At 44.5% G+C, this 16,435-nt stretch overlaps 1 protein-coding gene across 3 annotated transcripts in view; it reads right to left on the reverse strand.

Moving 5' to 3' along the window:
• The window catches only part of CRK (CRK proto-oncogene, adaptor protein), a 44,719-nt gene extending 29,085 nt beyond the window's left edge, over positions 1 to 15,634 (reverse strand). For all 3 annotated transcript variants that reach the window (XR_003610289.2, XR_003610288.2, XM_028109236.2), the window contains exons 1-2: positions 15,261 to 15,634; positions 4,459 to 4,994 (exon numbers count right to left, since the gene is read on the reverse strand). Coding sequence is in view for 1 of the 3 variants with exons in the window: in XM_028109236.2 (XP_027965037.1) it covers positions 4,459 to 4,994; positions 15,261 to 15,501 (777 nt within the window). In the remaining 2 variants the exon portion in view is untranslated. The remainder of the gene's footprint in view (positions 1 to 4,458; positions 4,995 to 15,260) is intronic.
• Between the last annotated feature and the right edge of the window lie 801 nt (positions 15,635 to 16,435).

The raw sequence follows: 16,435 nt of genomic DNA on the forward strand, positions 1-16,435 counted from the left end.
CAAGAAAGTTTGGAACCTCTGGACTATACTCCTGTGTTGACAGCAAGTTCTCCAAAAGTAGAGATATCCAAATAAATGCTTAGAAATCATCTGTGAAGATACCAGAAGGCCTGCCTTTAATGTCTAGATCAGTTTACTTCTGAAGTCCTTTCCAACTGAGATTCTATGAGCTGAAATAAAGGCAATGTCCAAGAAGGATGGAAAGGAGAGGAAAGGCAGATACCTGTCTCAATGAACAATACAGAAATCCATTGCTACAATTCCAGAAAATAGTATTCCAGTATCTCGTCTTCAAAACATTCAGCGTATCTGCATGTTTAAAATCTTGGGGGCTCCGGAATGGAACAGATGGCATCTGATTTAGTTATACTCCCCCGGATATGACTGACTGACCCATAGAACTATAGTGGGCAGAGGAATACCCCTACTCTGATTAGTTGGAATCAATCCCTACTTTCTACAGCCTTCATCCCTACTACAGAAATCTGGTGGGTAGGAAAACAGGAAATATCTAATAATTATTTTCCACTGGGGAACTGTGGTTATAGCAAATGTACCAATGCAGCAAAATTCCACCTTTAAGGTGAGGGCAGGTGGTTCTTGAAACCCGTTTTTCAGATTTATTTAAGTACAGAAATCCTTTTCTCAAAGAAAAATCTTAGAGAGGCGTGCCTAGGTGGCTCAGTCATTAAGCGTCTGCCTTCGGCACTGGTCATGATCCCAGGGTCCTGGGATCGAGTCCCGCATCGGGCTCCCTGCTCAGCTGGAAGCCTGCTTCTCCCTCTCCCACTCCCCCTGCTTGTGTTCCTGCTCTCACTGTCTCTGTCAAATAAATAAATAAAATCTTAAAAAAAAAAAAAAAAGAAAAAGAAAATCTTAGAGAGATCCGCATATGTAATACAGTTAAAAACAAAGTTGCTTTGGTTGAAGCAAGAGAGGGAACCCAGAGCCTTGCATCCTTGGCTTCCCCCTCTCCCTAGGGACACCGAGCAGCAGTCTGAAGACTGCTGGTCTAACACAGTATCTCTCGGGCCCTGCCCAATTGTAAAATGCAATGATTCTAATTTATCGATTTCAAGTTAAGTGTAAAATTCCACTAAAATGTACCTAACTAGTCTACAGATCTCGATTTATAGTGGGTCATATATAGCAATGAATGTTTTGTTTAAGGAGAATGCTAAGGTCAGAACACCAGAGCCTCCTACTCTTATCTCCCAGCCTCACCTCAACAGGGACAAAGCATCAGCTCTTCTAAAAACCCAGAGATGGGAAAGTAGAACTGTAGACAACTAGCTACTGTACTGACAGCACAACTGTCCTTACATACAGTACAACTGAGGGTATGCTGTCAGTGAGACTACACAAAACCCACACTGAGGAGGGCAACAGCACTGTTATAAACAGGAAGAAACACAGATTGAATTGGGTATGGTAGAAAAGGTACCAGAGTAGATCTGGGTTCATTCTATCTCTACCTCCAAATAGTCTGAACAATCCAATCTGTCTAAACATCAGTTCTTTTATATAATAAATAAAAATATCTAAGGTCCTTTCCAGCTCTAAAATTCTATGATGCTAAACTGACACCATGTTTTTAAGTACATTAGGTTATTATGTTCTAACCTGAAAGAGGCCATCTTCAGCAATCAATCAATATATGTGGCTCAAAACCAGTATCTAACCAAAAAACAAAACTTACTGAAACTATTTTCTACTTATTTATTTCACAAGATTTATGTTTCACAGCAGGGAGGGTAGCTCAACCATTTTTAGCACTAAAGCCTCTAATCAAGGCAGGCATCATTAAAAAACAATTCTCTTTAAGAAAGAAAATGCAGGGCAGCTGGGTGGCTCAGTCGGTTAAGCATCTGCCTTTGGCTCAGGTCATGATCCCAGGGTCGTGGGATCGAGTCCTACATCGGGCGCCCTGGTCCGTGGGGAGCCTGCTTTTCCCTCTGCCTCTCTCTGTCTCTCATGAATAAATAAAAAAAGAAAGAAAGGGAGAAAAGAAAGAAAAGAAAGAAAGAAAATGCAGGGGCGCCTGGCTGGCTCAGTTGGTAGAGCATTTAACTCTTGGTCTTGGGATTGGGTTGAATTCAAGCCCTGCACTGGATGGAGTCATCACTTAAAAATAAAATCTTTGGGGTGCCTGAGGTCGTGATCTCAGAGTCCTGGGATCAAGCCCCGAGTTGGGCTCCCCACTCAACAGGGAGTCTGCTTGGTCTCTCTCCCTCTGCCCCTTCCCCTGCTCATGCTCTCTCTCTCTCAAATAAATAAAATCTTTAATAAAAAATAAAATTAAATAAATAAAATCTTAAAAAAAAAAAAAAGAGGAGCACCTGGGTGTCTCAGTTGGTTGTGTCCAACTCTTGATCTCAGCTCAGGTCTTGATCTCAGGATCATGAGTTCAAGCCCCACGTTGAGCCTACTTAGAAAAATAAATTAAAAAAAAAAAAGGAGGGGTGCCTGGGTGGCTCCATCGGTTAAGCATGCAACTCTCTCTCTCTCTCTCTGACAAATAAATAAAATCTTTAAAATAAATAAGTAAATAAAAAGGAAATAAGGAAGGGAGGGAGGGAATGCAAATGGAAACAAAATTAATGTGATAACTATTCCTTCCTGGCTGTTAGCTGGCTTGTTTCATGACTGCTATTTTTCATACTCCAGCCCAGTCCTAACAAGGTCTGCAGTAAATGTCAGGAGTCACATCTGCCATGTGCACAGCACCATGTTGGATGTTGACATCATCTGAACTTAAATGAAAACATGAGGCGAGAAACTTGTTTTCCTTATCCTCCAAACTCAAAGTGGGGGAAAAAAATGGTGTGACCTGTGCATTTCATTTCTACTCAAAGCAGAGACATGATACTTTTAAGTCACAACATGATCTCAAAAAATAAGCACTTTATAAATACATTTTTCAGGGCGCCTGGGCGGCTCAGGCAGTGAAGCATCTGCCTTCGGCTCCAGTCACGATCCCAGGGTTCTGGGATCGAGCCCCGCATCGGGCTCCCTGCTCAGTGGGGAGCCTGCTTCTCCCTCTGCTTCTGCCTGCCGCTCCCCCTGCTTGTGCTCTGTCAGATAAATAAAATCTTAAAAATAAATAAATAAAAATACATTTTTCAGTCAAATCTCTTAAGACAGCTAGCCCTCTATGCATCCACTATCCAGAATTTAAAAGAAAAATTTCAAATCCAGTAATATCAGAGACTGGTTCAAATAAATCCTAGTTTATTCTGTAGGCTAACACTTCTACTCAGGCAGAAGGCAGCTCTTACTCCCAGTGTATGAACAAGACCCAAAGGAAACAGCACCTAAGAGTTTCAGTTTATAAAAATACACTTTTGCCCTTTCTCTGCTAGTCTGTGCTCACATAACTACAGCCTGTACTTATGAAAGTTAGCTACTTACTTACGTTCAAGTTCTATCAGTAGCTTCTGAAAGATGGGATAGCATACAAGCTTTTATGCCGAACCACTAGCTCTGTCTAATTTAGAAAGGGAGGGAGGGAGAAGGTAAGAGACAAAGCTGTGAATGCTAAAGAGAGGAATAAAGGAATAGATACAACGTGGTGGCTGCCCAGAGGAGATGGGCTACCAAGGGTAACTATTTACCAGTAAAAGGCAGGAATTTACTCCTCAGGAAGAACTGGCTTCCTGCCTGTAAAATGCACCAAACAAAAACCGAGGAAACCCGCTCTTCCTTGGGGGGTGTATAGTTTTGGGTATGGATCTCTTCTAACCTGTACCATGCTTTATTTTCCCTCCTGAATTCTGACTTTATGAACACAAGCAGTCCGTTGTAAGAAACCCCATGCCCCCGGGCGCCTGGGTGGCTCAGTCGTTAAGCGTCTGCCTTCGGCTCAGGTCATGGTCCCAGGGTCCTGGGATCGAGTCCCACATCGGGCTCCCTGCCCAGCAGGAAGCCTGCTTCTCCCTTTCCCACTCCCCCTGCCTGTGTTTCCTCTCTCACTGTGTCTCTCTCTGTCAAAAAAAAAAAAGAAAAAAACTTAAGAAAAAAAAAAAAGAAACCCCATGCCCCCTAAAGTAAAAACATTTTGTTTTTATGGGAAAATTCCATTTAAGTGCTTTGACAGAGCCCACCTTATTTTAGACAATGAGAAGCAGAAAGAAAGAATCAGAATAGAATGTAGATGAGAAAAAAATATTTTAGGTTAATTCCTGTGAATTCAGGTGGTGTTATTAAAGAAGTCAAAGTATGTTTAGTAGATCAATCAGAACATTCAGTTATACAATTTTAAGCTTACTCATTCCAACATAGGTTTTCTACAAAAAAGAGAAAACCTAACATTAAATGCCAAAATCAGTACTTAATGCTTCGACATCTACAACATCACAACGCTGGTGTTTGTATTCAGCATTCCTACAAAGCTCTAAGAGGTCTGAAAGGGAGACCCTGTAGCAGATCTCTGCTTTCTACATTTTGCACATTATGTACCTCCAAAGCCAAGGCTGTCTTGTCGTAGGCATTAGGGACTCGCTTCTGGATTACCCTGGCATAAATGGGCCCATTCTGGAGGTTAGGGAGCGGAGTGTTGACGCTGGGGTGGGCATAGGGCCCGGGCTCCGGCCCACCCAGTGGCTGTGGCTGGGAACCCTCCTGGTTACCTCCAATCAGAGCCGATACTGAGGCGGAGGCGGGTCTATACTTCTCGACGTAAGGGACTGGAATCATCCCCCTCCTGCCTTCGCTGTCCTCCGCATTCCACCACTGCTCTTCAGGCTTATCCCGGATTCTCAGGATGTCTCCTTTCTTAAAGGGAAGATCTTCTTCATCATTCCCATTAAAGTCAAAGAGGGCTCGCACATACTCTGCCTCCTCCTGCCTGAGAATCACTCCACTACCCTGCCTGGATCTGGAAACTGGTTCTATCAACGTTGTAGTGTCCAAATAATGTATTTTGTAGAATTCCAGTAAAGCAGGCAATGAATCAAACTCTTGATCTCCTATTCGGAGTCTGGAGGGGCTCACCCCTGGAAAAAAACAGAGCAGGCTATTATTTAAAAATGTATTACAAAGAAAATGAAATGCAGATTTTAAGCATTTCCCAAACACATTTAGCCAACACTTAAACAGAAGAAAATTCTAGAGAAGATAACCCCTCTTCTACGGTAAACTGAAAACATACTCTGTAGTTAAAACATACCCTAGGAAGATGCCCATCACACCTGCAGCAGAGACGGAACAAGAGACCAGGCCAATCAGGGCATGCTTTCATACTTGGATCAAAGACAAAGCAACATGGAGACTTTTTGTTCATTCTCCCAAAATGTTCTGTGCTACTGCATTTACAGAGTAGCATTAAGGTTCAAGGTTTTGTTGCAATCTTCTTTTCAACCTCAGGAAATGTAGCAAGCTCTCCTTTTTCAAAGGTCCCAGCAGCTTTTCCAAGAGGTGGGAAGAACTTGCTATCTATCTACACCAGGCTCATACATTCCTTCTCTTCACATCTAGAATATACAATTCCTAAGAAGAAAAAGGTTTTGTTTCTTTTAAGTGAGCTCTAGGCCCAATGTGGGGCTTGAACTCACAGCCCTGAGATCAAGAGTCCCATGCTCTACCAACTAAGCCAGCCAGGCACCCCAAGACTATCTTTTTAAATCTATGATTGCTGTTCTCAATTTCATTTCTGACAGCCACCAAAACAAGCAAAAAACCTTAATTAGGCAAAAGAACCAAGGAGATGAAAAAGACAAACCAAGAAGCTAACTGCTTAACAATCAATTCCTAAGGTCTTTACTGAAATAAAACATGTAAACCATATTGTTCCTTCAGGTCATGAAAAAAGGTAAATAAGGATGCTTGAAAAAATAAAGTGTTAAAATTCTCAACCTCTGGGAGCACCTGGCTGGCTCAGTTGGCAGAGCATGCAACTCTTGATCTCGGGATTGTGAGTTCCAGCCCCGTTGGGCGTAGAAATTACTTAAAACCTTAAAAAAAATGAATAAAAAGAAAAATAAAATTCTCAACCTCTGATGACACACTAGGGTCCAAGAGAAAAGACATTAGGAATTTTTAAAATTTACATGATGCAAAGATGTGTATGGCCCTAGACACACAGGGCATACTTCAGAATGTATTCCCTCTCTATCCCGAGATTCTAGAACTGAAGAATAATAAATTAACATATATCAGTTCAAATGAAAAAGTTTCTAGTGAGGAATACACCCTTTAACTCTGCTAAGCACCAAAATATCAAATCATCTTTATTGGATTTTTTTTACCTTTTGGTTTCCTGATAAAGTAATAAAGATCTCTATAGAAAACTGGTTTTTGCAGAGCTTGTTTTTTTGATCAGTCTTAACCCACAACTCAGCATTGAGTTATAACCTCCCAAATTTTAATATATATGTGTGTACGTGTGTATACAAGTATGTCATAAATATATACAAGCGTTTTATAGTTAGGTTACTATAAAGTTCTATATCTTGCCTTTTTTTACTATGAAATAAAAAGATTTTATTTTATATAATAAAAAATTTCTCATCTCTTCAAGAACCAACTTTTAATAACTATAAAGTATTCCTAACTTTTCACTAGTGAAAATGCTATTATGAGCATTTTTGTTCTTATTAACGAGCTTCTCTGATTTCATTAGGATAAATTCCTTGAAAGGCAACTGCTGGATCAAAGGGTAAGAACATTAAGGTTTACGTTGCCAAATTGCCCTCCAAAGTCTGTACAATTTTACACTCCCACCACTGGTTTATGAGTTCCCACTTCCCTCATATCCTTGCCAAACAGCATTTAAAAAATCACTGCAAGGGACATCTGGGTGGCTCAGTTGGTTAAGCGTCTGCCTTCAGCTCAGGTCATGATCCCAGGATCCTGGGATCAAGTCCCACATCGGGCTCCCTGCTCAGTGGGGAACCTGCTTCTCCTTCTGCCTGCTGATCCCTATGCTTGTGCTCACTCTGACAAATAAAATCTTTAAAAAATCGACAATTTGGGGCACCTGAGTGGCTCACTCAGTTCATGATCCCAGGGTCCTGGGATCCAGCCCTGCACTAGGCTCCCTGCTCAGCGGGGAGTCTGCTTCTCCCTCTCCCTCTCCCCCTGCTCGTGCTAATACATACATACAATCTAAATAAATATCATTGACTATTTATTTTTAAGATTTTATATATGCATTTGAGAGAGACAGAGATAGCGACAGAGAGCACAAGCAGGGAGGAGAGGAAGATGCAGGCTCCCCGCTGAGCAGGGAGCCTGTTGAGGGACTTGATCCCAGAACCCTGGGATCATGTCCTGAGCCGAAGGCAGACGCTTAACCATCTGAGCCACCCAGGCGCCCCTCACTGACAATTTAATGAGAAATGATGTCTCTCTTTTTTTTTTAAGATTTTATTTATTTATTTGACAGAGAGAGACAGCCAAAGAGAGAACACAAGCAGGATAAGTGGGAGAGGGAGAGGCAGGCTTCCCGCCAAGCAGGGAGCCTGATGCAAGGCTCGATCCCAGGACCCTGGGGATCATGACCTGAGCCGAAGGTAGATGCTTAACGACTGAGCCACCCAGGCGCCCCGAGAAATGAGATCTCTCTTCAAATATTTTTGTTTTCCAAGTTTACTATTTGTGCTTCTTTTGGGAAGGTTACCTGTTCAAGTCCTCTGTTAAGGGAAAATGGTCAATTTATGCTCTTCACTCCAGCAACAATGGTCCACCATCTAAAAGGCACAGTGACAGGGGCACCTGGTGGCTCAGTCAGTTAAGCGTCCAACTCTTGGTTTTGGCTCAGGTCATGATCTCAGGGTTGTGGGATTGAGCCCCATGTCGGGCTCCGAGCTCAGTGGAGAGTCAGCTTGAGATTCTCCCCTCTTTCTCTGCTTCCCACCCTGCTTGCTCTCTTTCTCAAATAAATAATATTTAAAAGCCACAGTGATTAATGTGGTGAAATAGGATTATTGTGGTAGCACAGATGTCTAATTTGCACTCTAAAAGAAATGAGACCCAATTATTTTGTTCAGTGTTAGAAATCACTTCTTCCAGGACACCTGGGTGGCTCAGTCTGTTAAGCATCTGCCTTCAGCGCAGGTCATGGCCCTAGGGTCCTGGGATCGAGTCCCAAATCGGGCTCCCTTCTCAGCGGGGAGCCTGCTTCTCCCTCTCCCTCTGCCTGCCACTATCCCTAATTGTTCTCTCTTTCTCTGACAGTTGAACGGATAAAATCTGTTTTTTTTATGAATGGATAAAATCTTAAAAAAAAAAAATTACTTCTTCCAGAATGACCAGAAAAAGTACATTTAAAATTCATCGGTGGGGAGAAGTGAAAAGATAAACTTTGGAAGTTAACCAGAAGTCCTCAATACAGAATCAGTACTAATGAGTGCCTTCTCTTTTCACACAAATGAATGCATGACGAGACACCAAGACACAAGGTAAAGGACAGTTGCACATTTTTTATATTGCAAAAGTCCATCTGTGGAACTCACGGCTGTAAGCTAAAACAAGTTAATAGCCCACACTCAGTAATGCAGGCTGGCTCTCCAACTCAAAATGCTGAAACAGATGCCCAGACCCAGGATTACATATCTACAGCAAACACTCATCAGGTACCTGCAGGACACAATCCCAGTAGTTCCAAGTGCTGAACTGGAGAGAGAATTTTGGTTATGAATATGTCAGAGCATGGTGGTTCTATATTCTGGAGTTTCTCTTCACTCAAACAATCACTGAAGGGGGATTGTTCCCGTTCAAGTCGGGCAGGCAATGAGATACACGGTCATTCTGCCTATTACCACCAGGTTAATTCAGTGATCCTTTAGGCCTGCTGAACTATGCTAAGGACTGGGTCAATGTGAGCTCCAAAGAGACCTACTTAGCACTGCCTGGTCACAAGGCAGTGTGTGATGACCCTCACACCAGGAGAGTACAAAATGGCTTGGAAAATGGTCCTAATGACATCTAGGGAGGAAAGGTCCCTTGCTAGAATTTACCCAACTACATGCCAAGGTGCAATAGCCAAAATGGTTTTCACTACTTGCCTTTTGGGGACAGTGGTTGGCAGACGGTACTCAGTAAATGTTAGATATTATTCTTAATGAACAAAATTCTGAAGTGAGGGAAAGAAGTTAAATGAAAGTCTGTTCCCAGTTTTAAGAAGTTCATAGCAGAGCTGGGGATATAAAGGCATACACAGTGTGGCTGGTGAGCAAGGAACAAAGCAGTAGGTCTTAGGAAGACATTATTTCCCCGCTGGCTTTCACTTTCAAACGGAGATGTATTCTTACAAAAAAAGGTAGCAACAACAAATTGTATTCTTAGATACAACAAAATCAGCATGAAGGAACAGCTCTGACCATCCCTGAACATTTCCAAGGCACTCTTTTTACTCTAAAAAGGAAGGTAACCACTCCCTGCCATCCATTGTTATGGTTCCTCCATTACTGTACTAAGCTCAAATAAAATGTGTTTTGTGTTTGTTTTTTTGGGGTGGGGTGGGGGGAGGAGACAGTTTAGAAGAACAAGATCACAAGGCGAAGATCCTTAGAAAGATCACCATGAAAATTATGAAAAGAAAAAATGACAGCTCCTCTGCCATACACATAAAGGTAGGAAGTTGGTTCAATTCATTTCTTGCTCAAATGCTGCATGGTGTGAACTGGACCCACAATGATTTCTTTTTTTTGGCTTGGCTTGGCAATCCCAGCAGTCGCAGAAATACAAGCAGAACACTGAGGAAGATCTTTGATATTCTTAAAAAAAAAAAAAAAAATTAAGTAATCTTTACACCCAACGTGGGACTCGAACTCACAACCCCAAGATCAAGAGTTGTATGCTCTACCCACTGAGGCAGCCAGGCACCCCGCTGATATTCTTTACCTATAAATGTTTTTCTATTCTATCGACACTATAATAATTCCACCAGAGGAGTGCCTGTTTTTGTGTACTGCTAAAGCAGTCAAATATATGGACCATCAAGCTTCACTGACCCAAACTCCAGAAGGGAAGGGAGGAGAAAAGAACCTAAGTCTCAGGTAAGCCCAAACCTCATCATAGCTATGTGTTCCAGCTCCTTTTCCCTACTTCATCTCCTTCCAACCACAAAGAGCCAAGAGCAGGAAATAGAAGGGCGGGAAAGGAAGGAGATATAGTCAGTCAGTCTAGAGAAAAGAACCAATGACTGGGTTCTCACTGCTGGGACTTGGAAAACCTCACTGACTTGTTCTACATAAACCTGTGCTGGTATTCTGAACATGCAGTTATGAACAAACACATTCAGAAATCAAAATCAATGCAAGCAGTCACATATTCTTTTGGTTTCTGTATATGCTCAACTCATTACTTCTAAGCATTTTAGCCCTTGGGTTAGATCAATTTTTACAACACCATTCCCTGAAGGTTTTATGAAGAACACCTAAGAGGGGCGCCTGGGTGGCTCAGTCGTTGGGCATCTGCCTTCAGCTCGGGTCATGATCCCGGGGTCCTGGGATCGAGCCCTGCATGGGGCTCCCTGCTCAGCGGGAAGCCTGCTTCTCCCTTTCCCACTCCCCCTGCTTGTGTTCCCTTTCTCGTTGTGTCTCTGTCAAATAAACAAATAAAATCTTAAAAAAACAAAAACCAAAAAACACCTAAGAGCTCGTTGGGCTAAAACAGGCCAGGTCACTTCTGGCACGGGTACCACTTCAGCAGCTCCATCATCAGCCTCTCCTTGATCTCAAAGCACTTCCGTTTTCCCTTCCTCTTTCCTTAATTTCCCACTCCTTTCCTCCTCTTCTGCCTATAGTATTTATAGAAACTGCTTAAACACACCCCACCACCTGTCCAATACAAAGGGCTAAAAAGGCTGCTGACTTCCATCTGAGAAGGTCTCCTAAAGAAGTATCAAATATCTGGCCTCCTAAGCAAATAGAACTTTCTAAAAATGGTAGGTATCAGCATGGTACTATGCAGATTCAGACTGACTGGGTTTAATGAACTCTGGTTCTGCCATTTACTAGCTATACAAATTGTTATTTAACTTCTCATGGAGCCAAACACCTACGTAATAAAGTTCCTAAAAGCAGCTGGTACCTTACAGGTGCTTAATAAAAAGCAAGTTCAGCTTAATACCCTGCCCAAACATCTCAATTCCTTTAGAAATTTTCGATTAATCTCCAAATCCAAAGTCCACTGTACTCTTTCCCAGAGAAGATTCTACAGAATCTCAAGACACTTCTCAAAATGTCTTGTGGTCAAATACCTACCTCTCTTGGGAGGGTCATAATTTCACATGAGCATACTAAAAGGCTGAGAAGTCCAGCAATAAATAAACCTACTTCCTTTTACCATGGCATCCTTTTTTTGGTTGTAAACCTGTAAGTAACTCACTGAAGAACTTCTCCAGAACCACTGGATGGAGGGGTACTTTGTAACTGATTAGTAAAACATGAAGACCAGGTTTGAAAACTGCAAAGATGAGGTAAACAAATGAAAACACAGATGGCGGAGGTACAAAAAGGCAGCAGTAGATAACAAACAGTCCCACAAGGTCTCTAGAGAGTGGCTTGGTCCAGCACCACTTTGAAGAGGCAGCGCAAACAAGAACCACCCTAATTTCTGCCCCTCCCCACCCCCAAATGAGGCAAGCTTTTATGATTCCCTCACCCACCAGAACAATGGGTAGAAGGCTCTGGGTTAAGCAGGTAACAACAGGTACCATCGTATTTCCATGTCTCGGGTCCAAGGTCCTTTCGCACTTCTTGACGCACTCCATCACCCTCCATTCCCGCACTTACTCCCTTACACATGCCATCTTACCGGGGCTCACCAACCCACCCCATGCCTGCCTGTGAGCCTCTCAATGCTGAGAACAGTTTTCCATTTTGCTTCAACTCCTGCTCTCCCAACCTCATAGTTATGTTCATAAAACTAATACAGCTAATGCTTATTAAGTACTTACTGTATGCTAGCCCCATTCCTAAGCATTTAATACACTAAAACTCATTTAATCTTCACAACAACCCTAGGAGGTCAGTATTACTACTTCCTCTCTTTTATAGATGGGGAAACTGAGGCAGAGGCAAGTTAAAGAACATGCCCAAAGTTATATAAGTAGTAAGTGGCCAGGAAGGATGATTCAAACACAAGCTCCAGAGCTCGGACTTATAACTACTCTCCCAGGTCTCACTTGTTCAGTTTTATCAATTGTCTACTGGCCAAGGTCTAGTAATACCTCATTGTTCGAAGAAACATGTGAAATCAGTGATTGCAAAGCCTTCCCAAGAGGTCTACCTTGAAGTCCAACCTGACAGGGTATGGCCAGTAGACGTGACCAAGCCCTGCCTTACGGCCCTCAGGCACAACCAGGGTGCTCCCAGACTATGGCAGCCTGTGGAAGCTGAACATCTAAGTTAAAAATAGAGTCACCAGAGGGGCGCCTGGGTGGCTCAGTCGTTAAGCGTCTGCCTTCGGCTTAGGTCATGATCCTAGGGTCCTGGGATCGAGGCCCGCATCGGGCTCCCTGCTCTGCGGGGAGCCCGCTTCTCTCTCTCTCCCACTCCCCCTGCTTGTGTTCCCTCTCTCGCTGTGTCTCTCTGTCAAATAAATAAATAAAATCTTAAAAAAAAAAAAAGATTCGCTAGAAAAGGTTAAAAATACCTGATCCATCTTCCTCTAAAAACTGTATCTAAGCCATTCCATACAAATTCTACCCACGTATTATGTCCACAAAATATGCTATATAGTCCTAGGCAAAAAGTTCATTTTTCATGTTCAATTTGCCAAATAATTTTAAAAGCCTCATCACTGACTTTTAGATAACAGACATGTATTGTCCAAATACTAAAGCTAGTTTCTTCTTGGGCGCCTGGGTGGCTCAGTCGTTAAGCGTCTGCCTTCGGCTCGGGTCATGATCCCAGGGTCCTGGGATCGAGTCCCACATCGGGCTCCCTGCTTAGCAGGAGACCTGCTTCTCCCTCTCCCACTCCCCCTGCTTGTGTTCCTGCTCTCGCTGTGTCTCTCTCTGTCTAATAAATAAATAAAATCTTTAAAAAAAAAAAAAAGCTAATTTTTTTCTTTTCATCCTTTCCTTTTGATCTTTACACAGAACCTAGGGCCCCATGACAGAGACAAAAGTGTTGAATCTTCTATGTGCACTGTTCAGATCTCAAAAGGAAAAGAGAAAGAGGTACAGCGGAAGAGTGTCAGCTCTCTGGTCAGAATTCCGAGGTTCAAAATCTGGCTCAGTCATTTACCAGCTTTGTGACCTTGGGCAAGTTACTGAATCTCTGACTCTCAGTTTCCACACCTATAAAAAGAAAATGTTTTAATAAAAAGAGATCACAGTACTTCTCACCAGATTGTTATAGGCAGAAAATCAGATAAGGCACCGAAAGTACTCAGCAAAGTACTTGGCATAGAATAACCAGTCAATAAATGTTAGCTATTAATATTCTACATGCTTTTCTAAAATTCAAGAAATTTCTCTGTGTAGTTTCAAAAGAAAAAGAGCTTGATGGGGGAGGGGGAGAACAAAGGTTAAGTAATCTTTATTATAAAGACAACAACTCAATCAATTGCTCTATGTGGAAAATTGGGCACATTACCAGAAACAAGAATTACCACAATGCCCGTGAACTTTCCACACCCTATCCACAAACTTTGGCAAACTTCACCTTCTCTTTTGGGCCAAGGATCTGAACTCATATCTGTTAAGAAAAGGTGGAGCTCAATATCAAGGTAGAGATACAAAGTCATTAACACCAAGGTGTGGAGAAAGCTCAAGCTAGCAAACCTGACTGCTGCCATCTCCAAATTTTACAAAATGCATACACAAAAGGCTGAAAACTGGGGTGGAAAAAAAGGTCAAAAATTGAGCTTCAGTGACTGTTTGCCATCATATTACTGCATTGTAATGCAAAACCCTAGATACCAAGAAGGTGGTAAAAAGTAGAATATATCTGGTTTAGGGCAAAGTTATGTTACATCGATAGTCTTGTCTCATGTTATGCTATTAAACCAACCATACTGAGAAGACCTAGGATAATTTGAGGATTAAAGATCCCATACTCTTTTTTTTTTTTAATAATTGGTATGTGTTAGCAACAAAGAGACTATCCCATCTCCCCAATTCTGGCCAGAGTGAATAAATCTAAATTAGGACTATCCCAAAAGGGTAAGAGACTGGCCTGGAGCTAGCCTCAGCTGGTCAGAAGAAAACTGCTTCAACTTGGGAACAATCATAAAGACTAAGACTCTTGGTGCTGTTACACAGGTGATGGTAAGATGCTAACCACCTCGGAATTACACTGTACTTCACAAATCTCAGGTACTAAGTGCATAAATCTTAACATTCTCCAAACTCTGAAGGCATAAGGAAGACAGTCACAACTCAGTGATCCTTGGTAAGACCTAGGTCACAGCCCTAACTTACTGACCAAGAAGAGGCCCTGACATACAGCACTGACAATGTTTAAGTCCAATGAAATTGGAAGTTCCATTCACTTTCAAGGAAGGGACTGTTTCCATTGGCTTATTTCCGGGGTGGGGGGCGGCGGGAATCTGTCCTCCACAGAATACCTTGAAAACTAGAACCCCCCTAACTTAAGAAAACGTTCTCTGGACGTTAAGATCTCTTGGACACCGTCAGCTGGACATCAACTTGTTCCGGGCTGATCACAGAGGGCTTACTTCTAACCCAAGGCACTTAACTCACCACCTTCGTCCTCTGCGGGGGAAGAGGACAGTAAAAGTATTTTGGAAAGATGCCCAAGAAAGGAAAAAGCTGACCGGTTTCCTGAGGGTGTCTCCATCCCTCCGGGCTAGTATGTGGTGACTTCCTACCAAAGGCCAGCAGGGGAGAATAGCTCTCCAAACCAAATCCGGCTCTCTAACACTACAGGAAACGTTTCGCCTAAAAAGCCACTTGTAGGATTATCGAATTCATTCTGGGAACCGCTGCCAAGTGATGCCCCCGCAGTGCCAACATCCCCCTCAGCTCTTTGTCCCCACGTTGCCCGGCCCTGCCCTTGTGCCTGGTCCGGGCGCTAGCCCCACCCTGGGGCCGAAGCAGTTCCCCTTCCCCTGGGCTGTCCTCCCAAGTCACACCCAGAGGCCTGGGTCAGCGGCTCCTCCTCCCCCGCCCCACACACCCGCTCGTGGTGGGAACGAGCCCAGGCACCAGGCTACCCCCTGCCGTGGTCACTCCAGCCCTCTGCCCACGTTCCTCGTGGAGGTCAGCTCTCGAAGAGCAGCCGGCCAGGCTGGGGAGTTCCGCGGCCCTCACCCCGCCCGGGGCCTCCCGTCCCGTCCGTCCTCACCGGGCGGAGGCTGGGCGGGCGACGGTGGCACAGACGGGCGCGGGCCGCTGCTGTTGATGATGTAGTGGGAGACGCGCGAGTTCTCGGAGACGCTGAGCACATAGTCCCCGGGGCTGGTGCTCGAGTCCCGCACCAGAAACACCCCGTGCCGCTGGCCCTGCAACAGCGCCACCGCCTCCTGCCGGCTCAACCGCCCCCAGTACCAGCTACTCCGCTCCTCCGAGTCGAAGTTGCCCGCCATGGCCGCCTCCGCGCCTACACGCTGGGCCGCCGCCGCCGCGCGCGCCCCTCCTGCCCCGGCGCCCGCCGCCCAGCGGACCGGCTCCGGTCTCAGCTTCACAGCAGTGCCCGAAATGGCGGCGGCGGCCGCGGGCCTTCCCCACCGGAAATGACGCGCACCTTTCCCCCGCGAGGATGCCGGGAAGGGGACCGCAACCCGCCATTGGGAGAAGGGCAAAGGACGGCTCGAGCGCGCACTGCGCACGCGTTCTCACGTGCGTCGCCGCCTGGCAGGGATCGGAACTGCAGGGCATGGAGAGGCGAAGACTGGGGCAGGGGGTAGGGGCTCAGCCAGCAGATGGCCGGCCGAGGTTTGTATTTGCGCTTTTGGCCAGATGGCCACTTTGCTGCACCGGGCTTCAAATTCCTGGAAGGCCCAGGATTTCTAGGCAGCGACTCCGAGACCCAACTGGAGGACAAAAGATGGATGTGGCCTCAGGGCCTGAGCTCCTGGAGACGTCAGTCTTTTTCTGGCGGTTCCTCCAGCTTCTGGGTAGACTGGCTAGTTTTTTGTTTGCACTGATTCATTCAGCAAATAGTTGTTGACACCACATTTGCCCTGTGGGTGCAAAGGTGATCAAGGCTGGGCCCTGACCTCACAGAATTCACAGACCAGTGGGAGGAACCAGGAAACAATGACAAGGGAATGCCAAGCTCTACGATAGGGACCCAAGAAGGGGCTCTAGGAACACAGAGCAGGGCCCGCAATCCAGTCTGTAAAGGGGTTCAGTATGAAGTGGCTTACCAGAGCAGGTGGCTTGAGCTGAATGTTGAATGGCAAGTGGGGGAAGAGCATTCAAGAGGGAGCCGAATGTGCTAAGCCAGGTAGAAGTATGGAGCTCTCTCCAGTGAGTCTCTCGGGCCATTTGTCCAGATTCTTCTAAACCCTGGTTGTG

This window comes from Eumetopias jubatus, unplaced genomic scaffold (genome assembly GCF_037043125.1).
Source record: "Eumetopias jubatus isolate StellerSeaLion01/CBP00866 unplaced genomic scaffold, mEumJub1_p1.0 scaffold_10, whole genome shotgun sequence".
Taxonomy (NCBI): Eukaryota; Metazoa; Chordata; class Mammalia; order Carnivora; family Otariidae; genus Eumetopias; species Eumetopias jubatus.